This window comes from Myotis myotis, unplaced genomic scaffold (assembly GCF_014108235.1).
Source record: "Myotis myotis isolate mMyoMyo1 unplaced genomic scaffold, mMyoMyo1.p scaffold_m19_p_2, whole genome shotgun sequence".
In the NCBI taxonomy this organism is placed as follows: domain Eukaryota; kingdom Metazoa; phylum Chordata; class Mammalia; order Chiroptera; family Vespertilionidae; genus Myotis; species Myotis myotis.
In genome coordinates this window covers 102874742-102892032 of record NW_023416324.1, presented here as the reverse complement: position 1 = coordinate 102892032, position 17291 = coordinate 102874742, and the positions used below count along the sequence as shown (strand labels likewise).

The following is a 17291-nucleotide window of genomic DNA, read 5'->3' as shown; positions in this document are numbered from 1 at the left end:
GTTGGTAATAAATAAGATTTTAGAAGATAAAAGGCAGCTTTCTGTAGAAGAGCCTAAAACAAGAGCCCATCAGTGGAATGTTAAATACATGGAAACGCTAAAATGCGCTAATGTTGACTAAGTATTTTTTATTTAATGACAGAAATTCGAGCCAGAGAGATGGAAGACAGAAAAGAATAGAAAAAAGAAAAGGCAAAGTTTAGTCATGAGAATCAGAGAAAGATGCTACATTTTATAAGCAGAGTCCCAAACTCCCCTTACTAATAAATGTAACGTATAAGCATTTCCATTGAAGGCTCAATTGACTGAAAACATTTTAACATTTTGAAAACTGTTATGTGTCACTAAAAGTGTGAATTGGAACTAGACTGAAACTCAAATTCACTTAAAAAATAAATTTATGTGGCTTCACCAAGAAGCAAAGCTCAACTTATTTCACAATCTCCCACATTTATCATGGTCCTGAATTTAATGCATAAGCTTGTGTTTTGAGGGCAGTCTTCTTTAAACTGTTTAAGAGGCAAGCTGGGTGGGGAATGGGAGGAAAGACTACTTCTTCAGGTTTATTAAAAAGCCTTAATTTCATATCACTTAAAAATGTATTCATTCTACTACCTTGAAAATAACAATTGTGAACATGATAGTTAAATTGTATTTTTAACCATTATTATACAAAATATTGAAGAAAACTTATTGGCATGGTTGTTGCATATAGTTAAAGTGACAGTAATTTATCTGTTAATCTGCATTAATTACCTGCTGATTAACTTAGAAAATTGGTGCAAACTTGTACATGGAAAATTTGATTTTGCCTTAATTTAGAAACTGAAAAATACCAAGTTACTCATTCTGGGTGTGTCCTCATTGGTGCCATGGTCCCATTGCCCTTGTGTCCTGGTGAGAGAATATATGCCTAGTATGGAGTACAACTTTTGTGTAGAAGATTCTTGAGAAATAACTGTCTGCTAGCAGTCTGTCCAACTTGAAACTATGTTCTGTACTCTGGTTCCTGCAAGTAAGGTTCCAGAGCTCCTGATTGCTTTTAATTAACTATAAAATAGTTTAAAATAAAAGGCCAACATATACTTGTAATATAACTTTAGACTATGAGGACTCAACACCAGTTATGTGCCAGAAGCCAATTCCAGCATGTCAGCAGGGCTGAATCATCTGGAAATGGCTGAGGGCATTTCCCCAAACCTGAAAAGGATGCATTAAATGATTGCTTGTTGCCAGACAGCTCAGGGCATTTCAATCTACTTGTTATTGCCTCCTACTGGCCAAACACCTGAAAAACCGTAGGCAGTTTCACCAATCTGACAATGATTCTGTATACCTAACCCTACCCTTTGAGATTATATATATACTAGAGGCCCGGTGCACAAAAATTTGTGCACTCGGGGGGAGGGGGGTCCCTCAGCCCGGCCTGTGCCCTCTCGAAGTCTGGGACCCCTCGGGAGATAACGACCTGCTGGCTTAGGCCTGCTCCCGGGTGGCAGAGGGCAGGCCCAATCCCTAGGTGCAGCCCCTGGCCAGGCTCAGAGCAGGGCAGATTAGGAGGTTGCGATGCCACCCTCAGTCACGCTCAGGGTAGGGCCGATTGGGGGGTGGGGCACTGCCCCCTGTCACACTCAAGGCAGGGTTGATGGGGAGGTTGTGGCGCCACCCCCTGTCACGCACAGAGCAGGGCCCATCAGGGGGTTGGGGAGCTCCCCCCGTCACTCACAGAGCAGGGCCGATCAGGGGGTTGGGGCACCGCCACTGTCACACTCAGGGCAGGGCCGATGGGGAGGTTATGGCTCTACCCCATCACACACAGAGCAGGGCCCGTGGGGTGGGGGTTGGGGCGCCGCCCTCTATCACCCACAGAGCAGGGCCGATCAGGGGGTTGGGGCACCGCCACTCTCACACTCAGGGCAGGGCCGATGGGGAGGTTATGGTTCTACCCAGTAACACACAGAGCAGGGCCGATCAGGGGGTTGGGGCGCTGACCCCTGTCACACACAGAGCTGCAGGGCGATCAAGGGGTTGGGGAGCTCCCCCCTATCAGGCACAGAGCAGGGCTGATCAGGGGGTTGGGGCGCCTTCCCGTTACGAACAGAGCTGGGCGGATAGGAAGGTTGTGGCCCCTCCCCCGTCACACACAGAGCCGCAGGGCGATCAGGGAGTTTGGGCGCTGCCCCCTGTCACACTGATCCTGGTGCCGGGAGGCCTCTCAGCTCCGCTGATCCCTGTGCTGGGAGGCATATTACCCTTTTACTATATAGGATAGAGGCCTGGTGCACGGGTGGGTGCCGGCTGGTTTGCCCTGAAGGGTGTCCTGGATCAGGGTGGGGGTCCCCACTGGGGTGCCTGGCCAGCCTGGATGAGGGGATGATGGCTGTTTGCAGCTGGTCACACACCCTTCAGGATGGGGGTCCCCACTGGGGTGCCTGGCCAGTCTGGGTGAGGGGCTGAGGGCTGTTTTCAGGCTGGCAGGTGACTGAAGCTCCCAACCGCTCCTTTTTTTCTTTTTTCTTTTTTTTATTCTGGGCCAGCTTTAGCTTTGAGGCTTGGCTCCAGCTCTGAGGCCTCTGCTGCTGAAAGCAGGTTTCTGGCCTTTGTTTACCTTCTGTATTTGAAACAATGTTGTGATCCTGCTGGCTGAAGCCCGGCGGACTAAAGCAGGTTTCTGGGGTTTTGTTTAGCTTCTATATTTGTAACATAGTTGCCTAGAGTTGCAGCTCAGAGGCCGGCAGCAGCAGGCGGGGAATGTTGGTTTCCTCCGTCACTGAAGCAAGCAAGCCTCATGTTAGTTTCAAGCTGCCAGGCTGCCGGCCGCCATCTTGGCTGGCAGTTAATTTGCATATTGCCCTGATTAGCCAATGGGAAGGGTAGCGGTCGTATGCTAATTACCATGTTTCTCTTTTATTAGATAGGAGATACATATATATATGTAAACACACACATATACACACATACACACACTAGAGGCCTGGTGCACAAAAATTTGTGCACTCGGGGGGTCGGGGTGGGGTCCCTCAGCCCGGCCTGTTCCCTCTCCCAGTCTGGGACCCCTCGGGGGATGTCCACTTGCCAGCGGGGAGCAGACCTAAGCTGCAGTCTGACATCCTCAGTGCTGCTGAGGAGGCAGAAGCTCCCACCACCACCGCTGTACTGGCAGCCGTCAGCCTGGCTTGTGGATGAGCAGAGCTCCCCCATGTGGGAGCGCATTGACCACCAGAGGGCAGCTCCTGCATTGAGCGTCTTCCCCCTGGTGGTCAGTGTGTGTCATAGTGACCAGTCATTCCCAGTCTTTCTGCTGTTAGGGTCAGTTTGCATATTACCCTTTTACTATGTAGGATAGAGGCCTGGTGCATGGGTGGGGGCCGGCTGGTTTGCCCTGAAGGGTGTCCTGGATCAGGCTGGGGGTTCTGCTTGGGTGCCTGGCCAGCCTGGGTGAGGGGCTGAGGGCCATTTTCAGGCTGGTCACACCCCCTTTAGGGTGGGGGTCCCCACTGAGGTGCCTGGCCAGTCTGGGTGAGGGGCTGAGGGCCATTTTCAGGCTGGCCGGTGACTGAAGCTCCCAGCCTCTCCTTTTTTTACTTTTATTTTTTTTATTCTGTGATTTATTTACCTTCTATAATTGAAACTTTGTTGCCGTTGTGAGCTGAGAGCTGGCTCCTGCTTGCTGCCACTCTGAGGCCACAGCCTGCTGAAAGCAGGTATCTGGGGTTTGTTTAGCTTCTATAACTGAAACTTTGTTGCTTTCGGAGCTTAAAGCCGGGCTGCAGCAGGCAGGGAACCTTGGCTTCCTCCATCACTGGAGCCAGCAAGCCTCCTGCTCGCTTCAGCTGCGTGGCTGCCGGCCGCCATCTTTTTTGGTGGTTAATTTGCATATATCGCTGATTAGCCAATGGGAAGCATAGCGAAGGTATGGTCAATTGCCCTTTTTGTCTTTTATTAGATAGGATATATACTAGAGGCCTGGTGCACAAAAATTTGTGCACTCGGGGGTGGGGGTGGGGGTTCCTCAGCCCGGCCTGCACCCATTTGCAGTCCAGAAACCCTTGGGGGATGTCCACCTGTCGATTTAGGCCCACTCCCCAGGAGATCAGGCCTAAGCTTGCAGCCAGGGAGCCCTCAGGGGATGTCCGACTAAAGGCTTAGGCCCCCAAGGGAGCTGTGATGAGGAAGCTGGCATGACAGAGGAGCCACGCTGTCCGCCCCCCTGCCCTGGGTCAGGTTGCACATGGGACGCCTGGGTGGGCCAGCCAATCGCTGCTGCCCCACCCAGCCGCCCCAGGTCGGGTCACACATGGGACACCCGCCACCCCGGGTCGCAGATAGCAGGCCTGGATGGTGGCGGGGCAGGTGGGATGGCGCTGACCTGCCCTGCCTGCAGTATGCAAATTAGCCGCCATCTTCGTTGGTGGTTAATTTGCATATCGCACTGATTAGCCAATGGGGGGCATAGCGAAGGTACAGTCAATTACCATATTTGTCTATTATTAGATAGAATATATATATCTACCTTGCCTTAGGACAATTTGTGTTAATAAATAGCAAGGGGTCCTGAGACAAGGAGAACTTGGTTTCTTTAGCCAAGCTCCTCTGGCCCCCAAATGCCTTTCAAAATTCATCTTTGGACTCTTGATTAATTTACACACAGTGCTTCTCCAGATTCCTGAACCCTTCTAGATGCTGGATTAAGACCACTGGTAGTTATGTTTCAGTGAACCCTCTCTTTGGTTAAGATGCTAGTCTCTGGAAATCCCTTTCTGCAAGTGGTAAGCATGTGTTTTTTATCTCTTTGGAGCAGGCACAGGAAAAACATCAATAGTGCTAATGCATTTTGGGAACACTTTGAGAAAATATTCATGCTTGCCACCTGTTAATTTTTAAATTTGTATGCATGAGGTTACAGATTGGCAATATGGGAATTGTTAGGCATATTTGCAGTCTGTGTTCATAATGAAGAAGAGTGTAGCTGTATTTTCCTAAAATTAACATCAAACAATCAAACCTGAGTATCGTGCAGAAAACATGTTCAGTGTACAAGGACCAAGTATTAAGCTTGTGTCACCTTGTGTGGTGATCCCACTGGGAGAATTCTAGCACATACTTTGGTAACATAATTTCAATGGGAAATCTGCCACTGTCAGATTTCTCTTTTCTTCTTTGGAACAGAGCAAAGACAGTTGATTCACAGAGTTTTCTTTCTTTTTGTTCAGTTCTAATTTCAATAAGTCAAAGATGTGTTCAGGCATTCCAGGTAACAGATGTGTATGTGAAGTTAACAAATATAGGCTTTTAAGAAATTCAACTCTTTAGATATTACACCCAGCCTATAATGTTAAATGTGTCCTTAAAGAGTTTGAGGTGTATGTCTTCCATTTCATATTTTTCACAGGCATGTGCAGAATTAAAGTACCAATGTAAGACTGTCCCTGTGGGCCCAACGATTACATGTGAACTCATTCAATCTTCTTTAGCCAGGGCCCTACCACTGACATTGTGATTTTGCTTTGAGACCTTTCCTCTCCAGGGCACTGAAGATCAATAGAGCCAGCTGGCAAAGACACATCACATGTCTTATGCTAAAGCCACTACCTGATTTTTTATTTGCAATTTGAGCCAGTTAAAGACCAATAAATTTCCTTTTAAAAAAAAGAGAGCAATTTCAAAATGATGACAGAGTAAGTGGAAGCTACACTGACACTCTCCCAGGACCAAACTGGAAGCAAAACTAAAATACAGAAAACCACACTGAAAAATCAACTGACGACTAGCTGGAGAGAACCCTGATAACCAAGGACAGAAAGTGGAGATGCAGTGGTTCTCAACCTCGGCTGCACATTAGAATCACCTGGGAATCTTTTTAAAATCCTGATTTCTGGGCCTCATCCTCCGGAAATTCTGTTTCTTTGTTATGGGGTGGGGCCACAACATTAGTAACAAAGAAACAGAATTTCCAGAGGATGAGGCCCAGAAATCAGGATTTTAAAAAGATTCCCAGGTGATTCTAATGTGCAGCCAAGGTTGAGAACCACTGACAGAGAATGGTAGGAAATGCAGAGATGCGAAAGGACTGGCCAGGCTTAGATAGATAGCAGCTGAAGTACCCGGTGGGATGTATCAGCTGTGGTGGGGGTGAGAGGGGTTCCCACTGAGAACTCTGGGGTGTAAACCCCAAGCTGGGCTCCCCAGCCCAAAGCACCAGAACTGGGTAAGGTGCCCACAGAACATCTGGCTGTGAAACGCAAAGGGTTGCTCTCTGCCAGCCAGAGACGGCTGAAAATGCAGGCACCTTCTTAAAGGGCCAATGCACAAAATTTCATGTGCAGTCACTCACTTTGTGCTCCAGCAGAGGGAGAGAAGAGTGGACTAGAGCTGTTTGGGTTGGGAGCTCTGGGGTGGGAGCTCAAAGAGCACCCACCCTGTTTTCCTGAGCTGAGTCATTCCCTCATGCTGCAGAGGACAACTTTCTTCTGCAGATCTTTGCTATCTAAGTGCTTTTTGCCTGGAAGGAAGGCAGTTGCCCCATCCTGTTGGAAGAACTCTCCCCGACCCTGTGGTTGATATCCTGAGACTAATTAAGGCTGATAACAATCAGACTGCAGTCAGAAGAGCATCTCTGGAGGCTTTGAGTCTTTGCCTGATCTCCTTCTGGGTCCTGAGCTAGGAAAAGCAGACGCTGGTGCATATCTTGGTCCTTTCCAACGTCACCCAGCCCCAGCAGAGGAAGCCACAAGCTGTGGATTGCTGATAGGGTACTCAGGGCCAGTCACAAACAGCATCCAACCACTGTCCTGAACTAGGGATTAAAAGTCATAGCAGATCTACCTAATACACAGACACAAACCCAAACAGGCAGCCAAAATGGGGAAACAAAAAAGCCATAAATGAAAGAACAAGAGAATTCTCCAGAAGAAGAACTAAATGAAATGGAGAGAAGAAATTTATCAAACATTGTGTTCAAAATAATGATGTCAAAGATGCTCAACAGCATGAGAAAAGATATAGAAACTATGAATGACATAGCAATAACAAAGAACACAGAGGAGGGAATATAGAGCAGATTAGGAGAAGCTGAGGATGGAATCAGTGAGTTATAAGACAGGGTAGAAAAAATCAGTCAATTAGAGAACCAAAAAGAAAAAAAACAATTAAAAAACAGGAAAACAGTATAAGGGAACTGTGGGACAACATGAACATAACAATATTTGCATAATAGTTGTGCCAGAAGTGAAAGAGAGAGAGCAAGTGATAGAGAACATGTTTGAAGAAATAATGGCAGAAAACTTACCTAACCTGGTGAAGAAAAAGTCACACAAGTTTAGGAGGCACAAAGCAAGAACAGTGCTAAGCAAGAAGAACCCAAATCAGCCCATACCCATAATTAAAATGCCAAAAATTAAAGACAAAGAGAGAATCTTAAAGTCAGCAAGAGAAAAGCAAACTGTTACCTACAAAGCGGCTCCCATAAAGCTATTATATGAGTTCTCATCAGAAACTCTACAGACCAGCCCAGCCAGCATGGCTCAGTGGTTGAGGATCCACCTATGAAGCAGGAGGTCATGGTTTGATTCCTGGTCAAGGCACATGCCCAGGTTGCAGGCTCAATCCCCATTGCGGGGAGTGCAGGAGGCAGCTGGTCTATGATTCTATCACATCATTGATGTTTCTATCTCTCCCTCTGCCTTCCATTATGAAATAAACAAAAACGTATTTATTAAAAAAAAAACAAAACCACAATGTACAGCCAGAAGAGAATGGCATGAAGTATTCAAGGTAATGAACAGCAAGGATCTGAAACCAAGATTACAACATCCAGCAAGGCTATCATTCAAAGTAGACAGTGAAATAAAGAGCTTCCCAGACAAACAAAGGCTAATAAGTTTATCACCATCAAACCAGCACTGCAACAAGAAACCTAGCTCAGAACAAAAGACTCACACAGGATAAGAGTGAAGGGATGGAAAAAATGTTTCCATGCAAATGGAAATGAAATAAAACCTGGGGTAGCAATACTCATATCTGACAAAATAGACTTCAAAATGAAAGCCATCACATTGATGAGATAATAAAGGTCACTACTTAATACTAAAGGGATCAATCCAACAAGAAGATATAACCGTGGTAACCATATATACACCCGATATAGGAGCACCTAAGTATGTATATGTATGTATATATATATACACACATATTTATATATATAAAACTTCTAAAGGACTTTAAGGGAGATATCAACAACAATACAGTCATGGTAGGGGACTTTAACACCCCACTGACTTCACTGGATAGATCTTCCAGACAAAAAGTTAACAAGGGAACAGTGACTCTAAAAGACACACTGGATCAGATGGGTAGAACATTTCATGCCAAAGTTGCAGAATATACATTCTTCTCAGGTGCACATGGATTATTCTCAAAGATAGATCACATGTTAGGACACAAAACAAGTCTCTACAAGTTCAAGAAAATTGAATCATATCAAGCATCTTCTCAGATCACAATGGAATGAAATTAGAAATCAACTAAAGTAAAAACACACAAAAACATTCAAACCCATTGAGGCTAAATAGCATGTTTTAAACAATAAATGGGTTACCAATGAGATCACAAAAGAAATAAAAAACTTCCTGCAAATAAATGAAAATGAACACACAACAACCCCAAATTTCTGGGACACAGCAAAAGCAGTCCTAAGCGGGAAGTTCATAGCACTACCGGCCTACTTCAAAAAACAAGAAAAATTATTAATAAACTATTTAACCATACAACTTAAAGAATTAGAAAGAGAACAACAAGAAAAACCCAGAGAAAGTAGAAGGAAGGAAATAACGATTAGAGCAGAGATGACATAGAGACAAAAAAAAAAAATCAATGAAACCAAGAGTTGGTTCTTTGAAAAGATAAAAAAGACTGATGAACCATAGCCAGACTTACCAAGAAACAAAGAGAGAGGACCCAAATAAATAAAATCGGAAACGAAAGTAGAGAAGTAACAACTGACACCAGAGGAATACAAAGGATTGTAATATAATACTATGAACAACTATATGCCAAAAAGCCAGACAATGTGGATGAAATGGACAAATTCCTAAAAAGATACAATCTTCCAAAACTGAATCAGGAAGAATCAGAAAACCTGAATAGGCCAATAACAACTGATGAAATAGAAACAGTAATCAAAAACTCCCAGCAAACAAAAGCCCTGGTCCAGATGGCTTCAGAGGGGAGTTTTACCAAACATTCAAAGAAGAACTAACACCTATCTTCCTCAAACTATTTCAAAAAATCCAAGAGTAAGGAACACTTCCAAGTTCTTTCTATGAATCCAGCATTATCCTAATTCCAAAACCATATACAGGCACTAACAAAAAAGAGAACTACAGGCCAATATATCCATGATGAACACAGATGATAAAATCCTCAACAAAATATTAGCAAATTGGATCCAGCAATATATTAAAAAGATCATACATCATGACCAAGTGGGATTTATTCCAGGATGCAAGGCTGGTACAATATTCACAAATCAATAAACGTAATACATCACATAAACAAACTGAAAGACAAAAATCACATGATCATATCAATAAACAAAGAAAAAGCATTTGACAAAATCCAACACCCTATTTTGATAAAAAAAAAAAACTCTCAGCAAAGTAGGAATAGAGAGTATATCTCAACATAATAAAGGCCATACATGACAATCCTATAGCGAACATTGTATTCAATGGGCAAAAACTAAAAGTGTTGCCCTTAAGAACAGGAACAAGGCAGGGATGTCCTCTTTCACCATTCTCATTCCAAGTACTGAAAATCTAGCCACAGTGATCAGACAAGAAAAAGAAACAAAAGGCCTCCAAATTGGAAAGGAGGAAGTAAAATTGTCATTAATCACTGATGACATGATATTGTACATAGAAAACCCTAAAGATTCCACCAAAAAACTACTGGATTTAATAAAGGATTTTGGCAATGTAGCAGGATGCAAAATTAACATCCAGAAATCTAAGGCATTTTTATACAATAATAATTCTCAGAAAGAGAAACTAAACAAACAATCCATTTATCATTGCAACAAAAAAAAGTTAAGATACTTAGGAATAAACTTAAACAAAGAAGTAAAAGACTTGTATTCAGAAAACTACAGGATGTTGAAAAAAGAGAGAGAGGAAGTAGAAGAATATACTATGTTCATGGATTGGTAGAAATATCATTATTAAAATGTCCATACTACCCAAAGAAATCTACAGATTCAATGCAATCACTATTAAAATACTAACAGCATAATTCACAGATCTATAGCAAATACTCCAAAAATTTATATGGAACCAAAAAAGTCCCTGAATAGCTGCAGCAATCTTGAGAAAGAAGAACAACGAGAGAGGGACCACAATACCAGATATCATGTTATACTACAAAGCCACTATACTCAACACAGCCTGGTACTGGCACAAGAACAGGCATATAGATCAATGGAAGAGAATAGACACCCCAGAAATCGACCCAAGTCATTATGTTCAATTAATATTTAACAAAGGAGGCAAGAACATACAGGGAGACACTCTCTTCAATAAGTGGTGTTGGGAAAATTGGATAGATGCATGCACAAAAATGAAACTAGACCACCAACTTACACCATACACAAGAATAAACTCAAAATGGGTTAAAGACTTAAATATAAGTTGCAAAAGCATAAAAATCCTAGAAGAAACCATAGGCAGCAAAATTTCAGACATCTTTCATAGCAATATGTATACCTATAGATCTCCTAGGGCAGTGGTCGGCAAACCGCAGCTCGCGAGCCACATGCGGCTCTTTGGCCCCTTGAGTGTGGCTCTTCCACAAAATACCACGTGTGGGCATGCACGTACAGTGCAATTGAAACTTCGTGGCCCATGTGCAGAAGTCGGTTTTCAGCCTGGGTGAGTCTATTTTGAAGAAGTGGCGTTTAGAAGAAGTGAGGGGTGTTAGTCGGTTGGGCAACGGGAGACGCGGCACAGGTGGGCCGGGGGGATACGCAGTGCAGGGGGAGGCGCGTGCAATTCATGCACGAGTGAGTGAGCCAGTCAGTCAGCAGTCTCATTGTGCAGTGGTTAGTGCTAGTCGCGTCTGCAAATCGCGCATGGGTGACAAAAAATAGATGAAACAAGTATACAAGATGAGTGTGGATGGGAGAGTTGGAAGGGGTTCACCTCAGCGAACGTACCTCAATCAGACTGAGGACATTTTTAGCAAAGGCCAGCTTAGGAGTGCCCTAATTAAGTTAATAACAATGTACCTACCTATATAGTTTAAGTTTAAAAAATTTGGCTCTCAAAAGAAATTTCAATCATTGTACTGTTAATATTTGGCTCTGTTGACTAATGAGTTTGCCAACCACTGTCCTAGGTCAAAGAAAACTATGGAGAAAATAAACAAATGGGACTACATCAAAATGAGAAACTTCTGCACAACAAAAGAAATCATCAACAAATTGAAAAGGGAGCCCACTCTATGGGAGAACATATTTGGCCATGATACATCTGATAAAATTTAATATCCAAAATATATAAGGAACTCATACAACTTAACCAAAGGAAGACCAACAATCCAATTAAAAATGAACAAAGGACCTAAATAGACACTTCTCCAAAGTGGACATACAGATGTCCAAGAAACATGCAAAAATGCTCAAAGCCACTGATCATCAGAGAGATGCAAATTAAAACGATAATGAGACATCATGTCACACCTTTCAGAATGGCTACCATTAACAAATCAACAAACAACAAGTACTGGTGAAGATGTGGACAAAAAGGAACCCTAATTGACTACTGGTGGGAATGCAGACTGGCAGACAATATGGAAAGCAATATGGAGTTTCCTCAAAAAATTAAATATAGAACTGCCATTTGACCCAGTGATCCCACTTCTAGGAATATATCCTAAGAGTCCCAAAGCACCAATCAGAAAGAATATATGCACCCCTATGTTCACAGCAGCGCAATTTACAATAGCTAAGATCTAGAAACAGTCCAAGTGCCCATCAGTAGATAAGTGAAAAAAAGCTGTAGTACATTTACACCATGGAATACTATGCAGCAGTAAAAAATAAGAATCTCTTACTCTTTGAGACAGCATGGAGGGACCTGGAGAGTATTATGCTAAATGAAATAAGCTAGTCAGAGAAATACAAAGTCTCACATGATCTCACTTATATGTGGAATCTAATTAACAAAATAAACAGATGAATGGAGTGGATCCATAGACATAGAAGCATGGAACAGACTGTGGAATCTCATAGGGAAGGAGGAGAAGGGTGGGTGGAGAGGAAGAGATCAACAAAAGAATGTATATGCCTTTATGCATAACCCATGGACACAGACAATAGGTGAAAGCCTGTGATAGCGGGTGGGGATGGGCTAGAATGGGTCAATGGGGGGAAAAGGGAGATATATGTAATATTTTCAACAATACAGATTTAATTTTTAAAAAATGATTAATATAATGACTAAACTGAAAAAAATTGTGGCAAATATTTAAAAATGATCACATTTGTATGTTAAAGACATGACATTAAATTAGAGTTAGATTTGCTGAACTAAACTCACCTGTCATACAAAATAAAGTTTGTAGAAATACCAAAAGAAAAAGAGAGAGAGCCCCCCAAATAAAATTTTAAATGAGCATATTTTAGATGAAAGCAGAGAAATACAATGTCACTTCAAAGAGAGATTGTCATCTAGGCCATTAGGGCAAAAATATAACCTGACTGAAGGTGTTAATGTATCTAAAGAGAAAATATGAGTTACTGTTAACACTGATTAGTCTGAAAAACAAACACAAAAAAAGCATATAGAGAAGAGTCACAGGGACACAATTTGGCAATGCCTGTCTATGCAGTGACAATAACAGTTATTAGGCAGACTGAATGTTACAGTTTCCTTGACAATGGTCTCCCAGTAGCGAGGGAAGTGTTTCAAGCTACCATGGTTGAGAGACCTACCTGAAGACCTCCTTTTGCCTACTGATTCTCTGTGCCCTCAGATAATTTGGTTTCCTATTAGCTGGTTATTGGCAAAGTGGCAGTAAGAGTGTTGAACTGGGCCTCTAGTCCATCAAACAGATGTAATTCTCAGACTGACATTCACTTTATAATTTAGTATATCTTTATAATTTAGTAATATAAAATGGAAAGAATGCTTTAATCTGCTAAGGAGTATCTCCATTTCATAGCCAGTTGTATTTCTTATTAAAAGCCAATAAACCAGTTCTTTTTAAATATAAGATATTGTGATTATAATTCTCGGAGAAATGCAAATTTTCATTTCCTAAACTGTGCCCTTGTGAATTAAATTCCAATCCAAATTTAAGTCTGTATTTCTCTTTTTTAAAAAAATACATTTTTATTGATTTCAGAGAGGAAGGGAGAGGGAGAAAGATAGAAACATCAATGATGAGAGAGAATCATTGATCGGCTGCTTCCTGAGTGTCCTCTACTAGAAATGGAGCCCACCACCCGGGCATGTGCCCTACAGGGAATGGAACCATGACCTCCTGGTTCATAGGTTGACGCTCAATCACTGAGACACACTGGCCAGGCAAGTCTGTATCTTTTTTGTTTTTACATTCTTCATCCTTACTTTATGTTACAAATTTGAACCTTAAAATATAAACCTTAATGTCTTGGCTGAAGTTGTTGATGGTATGCCATCCTGCATTGGTCAAGTGGTAGTTCACCCATCGCAGCAATAACTCCTCTGGAGAAAGCTTCATCAGCTCTTCTAGTTCCTCACCTTCACTTAGCAATGCAATCAGAGCTGAGAGGAAAACATAGAAATATAAATTCTTGCAGCAAGTGTACATAAATGAAAAGTAAATATTTTTGATGATCATACCTTCATTCCTGGAAATCTCAATATCAGCAAAAAGACCAACTTTGATGATCTGCCAGAGAAGTCCCAAGACCAAGTGAGGTTTTCCTTCTTTGAGATCCTGTGCACCAATATTGACCACTGTACATCCAATGGCTGAGGCAGAATTCAAGGCTAGGTTTAAATTTTCCTGATTTGCCACAAAGAAAAATACCCATGAGGAAGTACTTTCTAAAGTCTTATCAACAAGTTAAGAAGGTAAATAAGAAACAAAGAATTGTGAAATTTCAGATTTTTAAACATAATATTTAAATAAGCAAAACACCAATATTTAAAAGAAATTTTCTATGGTTTTAACTATTACCTCTATATGCCAATGATTTTCAAATCCATATCTTCAGCCCACACTTTCTCTCAGTGCCCACTCTAAACGCTATACCTATATACTCACTTGGTTAGGTCTATCTGGGTGTTTCACAAGTATCTCAAACTCATGTCCAAAACTGAAGCAATTTTCCTGCCATGCTTCCTTGGTCTTCCTCTAATTATCTATTAAAACTGGCTTTTCTTTATTTCCTGTCTTGGTTGATAGGACCAACATTCATTCTTGCCTTCTTTCTTCCTAAGTCAGAAATATGAGCAGAATCCTTTTTCTTCCTTGCTTACCATATCTAGTCACCAATGTCTGTCAATTCCACCTTCTAAATACCTGTGGAAACTGTTGGTGCCTTTCTTCAATTTCTTGGTTCCTTCCTAACACCCATCTCAAACTATCTACAATCCATCTTCCACAATATTGTGCTATTCGTGATCTTAGTAAAATAGAAACTTGATGGTGTTCCCTCACTGGAAAACCCTTCAAGTTCCCTATAATTCCTACTATGTCCTCTCACTCACTATATAGGACCTCTGAACTGGCTATTAGCTCTGCCTGGAACATACTTCCCCCAAATATCCACAAGTCCTTTAATATTGCTCAAGTGCACCTAATGGCCTTCTCTCATTATCCTATACAAAATAGCAAGCATCACCACACCTCAGCTGGCACTCACTATACCTGATTTTACTCTTTAGCATTCTGTGACATCCTATATAATAATAGACAAACATGGTAATTAACCGTAGCTCCAACACGCTTCCCATTGGCTAATCAGGGCGATATGCAAATTAACTGCCAACCAAGATGGCGGCCAGCTCAGCCAGGCAGCTGAAGCGAACAGGAGGCTTGCTTGCTCCAGTGATAGAGGAAGCCACTGCCAGCCTCTGAGCTTGCACTCTAAGAAACAATGTTGCAATTATAGAAGTTAAACAAAACCCAGAAACCTGCTTTCAGCCAGCCGGGCTTCAGCCAGCAGGATCGCAACAGTGTTTCAATTATAGAATCAAAACAAACCCAGATCCCTGCTTTCAGCAGCCGAGGTCTCAGAGCTGTAGCCGGGCCTCAGAGCTAAAGCTGGCTCTCAGCTCCAGTGACAGCCATAGAAGGTAAATAAATCCCAGAATAAAAAAAAAAGAAAAAAAGGAGCAGTTGGGAGCTTCAGTCGCCTGCCAGCCTGAAAACAGCCATCATCCCCTCACCCAGACTGGCCAGGCACCCTAGTGGGGACCCCCACCCTGAAGGGGGTGTGACCAGCTGCAAACAGCCATCAGCCCCTCACCCAGACTGGCCAGGCACCCCAGTGGGGACCCCCACCCTAAAGCAACAAGATGGTGGCTAATTTGCATACTGAAGGCGGGCGGCAGCGGGCAAGGCTGTCCACGGTCTGGGACCGGATCTGTGACCCTGCTGGGCGGGGGCAGCACTTGAGGCTGTCTGCTGTCCCAGGACCCAGATCTGTGACCCTGCCAGGCGGGGGGAAGTGGTTGAGGCTGTCCGCGGTCCCGGGACCCAGATCTGTGATCCTGCTGGGCGGGGGACAGTGCTTGAGGCCGCCTGTGGTCCTGGAACCCGGATCTGTGACCCTTCCCGGCGGGGCGGCAGCTTGCACAGGGGCAGATCGGCCAGGGTTGGGCAGGGCAGGATGCCTGGCTTCCACCCAGCCCCAGTCACTCTGGGCAGGTGAGCAGCACAGAGAGCCTCTGGACAGGGGAGGCAGGCCGGTGGAGGGCGGCCTGTACTCCCCACATGGCAGTGGTGACAGCTGTGAGCACGCCAAGTGGAGCCTGCAAGCTGAGCTGAAGTAGCGCCTGCAGGCCATCAGCACCCAGGAGTGGCTGCGCAAGATCTGCCTCCTGGCCCAGAAGGTGCAGGATCGCAGGGACAGCCACCATGGCGGGCCAGACTGACGTCCTCCTGGCCGCACCACGGGGGTTTGCGGATCTGCAAAGCCAGAGGCCTCCGGTGTGCACATCCCGCCCTGGTGTGCGAACATCCCCCAGCACACTGTCACCCTCCCGCGCCTGCAACAGTTGCAAACCAAGGCGTGCACAAGTTCCCCCCACCTCTCCAGCATACTTCCATCAACCCGGCATGCCTAACACCCCCACAGGATGTGCACACATCCCCTCTGATGCGCTCACGTTCTTTGGAGAGTGTCTGGGTGTTCTGGGTGCTGAGGGTGGGCGCCTGTGAGATGACAGTGAGAGGGCGGATTGGTGATGCCCTGTTCCCACGGAGGCCAGTGCAGCTACGAGATCACCTCTGGGGGGTTAATGCAGGTGCTGAGGCTGGGGCAGATGCAGACAGACACACCTGGTGGGTGCGGGCGGCCCTCGCTGAGGTGCCTTTGGTCAGCGTTCAAGATCAAGAACCCAGACGTGGAGAGGAATTCCATCCTCTCAGTGAAACAGTGGGATAGTCGGGGCGACTGTAGAGGAGGAATGTGCACTTTGGGTGCCAGCACCCATGAGCGAAGGCTGCCCTGACAGCCTCGCTTGCTTGGGGCCTAGCGCACTCCTGCCAGGCAGTGGGTGACAGGACGTGCTTTTCCAAATTAATGAGAGAAAACGTTGATTCTCCTGCGGCCCACGAAGGTGGAAAGTGAAGTGGGGAGACGTGTGGGGAGTAAGCGAGGTTCCCTGTCTGGGGGTTCCAAATCTGCTGTTGGTTTCTTTCACCGCTGACTAGAGATATACAGGGTGTCCCCTCAAAATGTATACACACTTTGAATACCTACTAATTCCAATGGTTTTAAGCATAAGAAAGAGACAACAATGGAGCTGTTATCTGTTAAAAGTGTGGGCACAAACAGGTAGTTGGACATTCCATGAGGGGTCACAGATGAGAGAGGGTGAAGGCCAGACTGAGGGGCCCCTTCTCCCCCCCCCCCACCCCAGTGCACGAATTTCATTCACCGGGCTACTAGTCTATATATATAAAAGCCTAAGTGACTGTTCAACTGGTAGCTATGATGCACACTGACCACCAGGGGGCAGACGCTCAACACACGGGCATGGAAACATGAAAAAGACTGATGAATCTCAGAGGGAAGGAGGGAG

The 17291-nt window shown here is 44.2% G+C and overlaps 1 protein-coding gene across 4 annotated transcripts in view; it reads right to left on the bottom strand.

Annotated features, from left to right (window-relative positions):
• PLS1 (plastin 1) overlaps positions 1–17291 on the bottom strand; it is a 163290-nt gene that overhangs the window by 40402 nt on the left and 105597 nt on the right. For all 4 annotated transcript variants that reach the window (XM_036352524.1, XM_036352525.1, XM_036352526.1 and 1 more), the window contains 2 exons: positions 13878–14043; positions 13657–13799 (listed from right to left, as the gene is read on the bottom strand). In XM_036352524.1, the coding sequence (XP_036208417.1) occupies positions 13657–13799; positions 13878–14043 (309 nt within the window). The remainder of the gene's footprint in view (positions 1–13656; positions 13800–13877; positions 14044–17291) is intronic.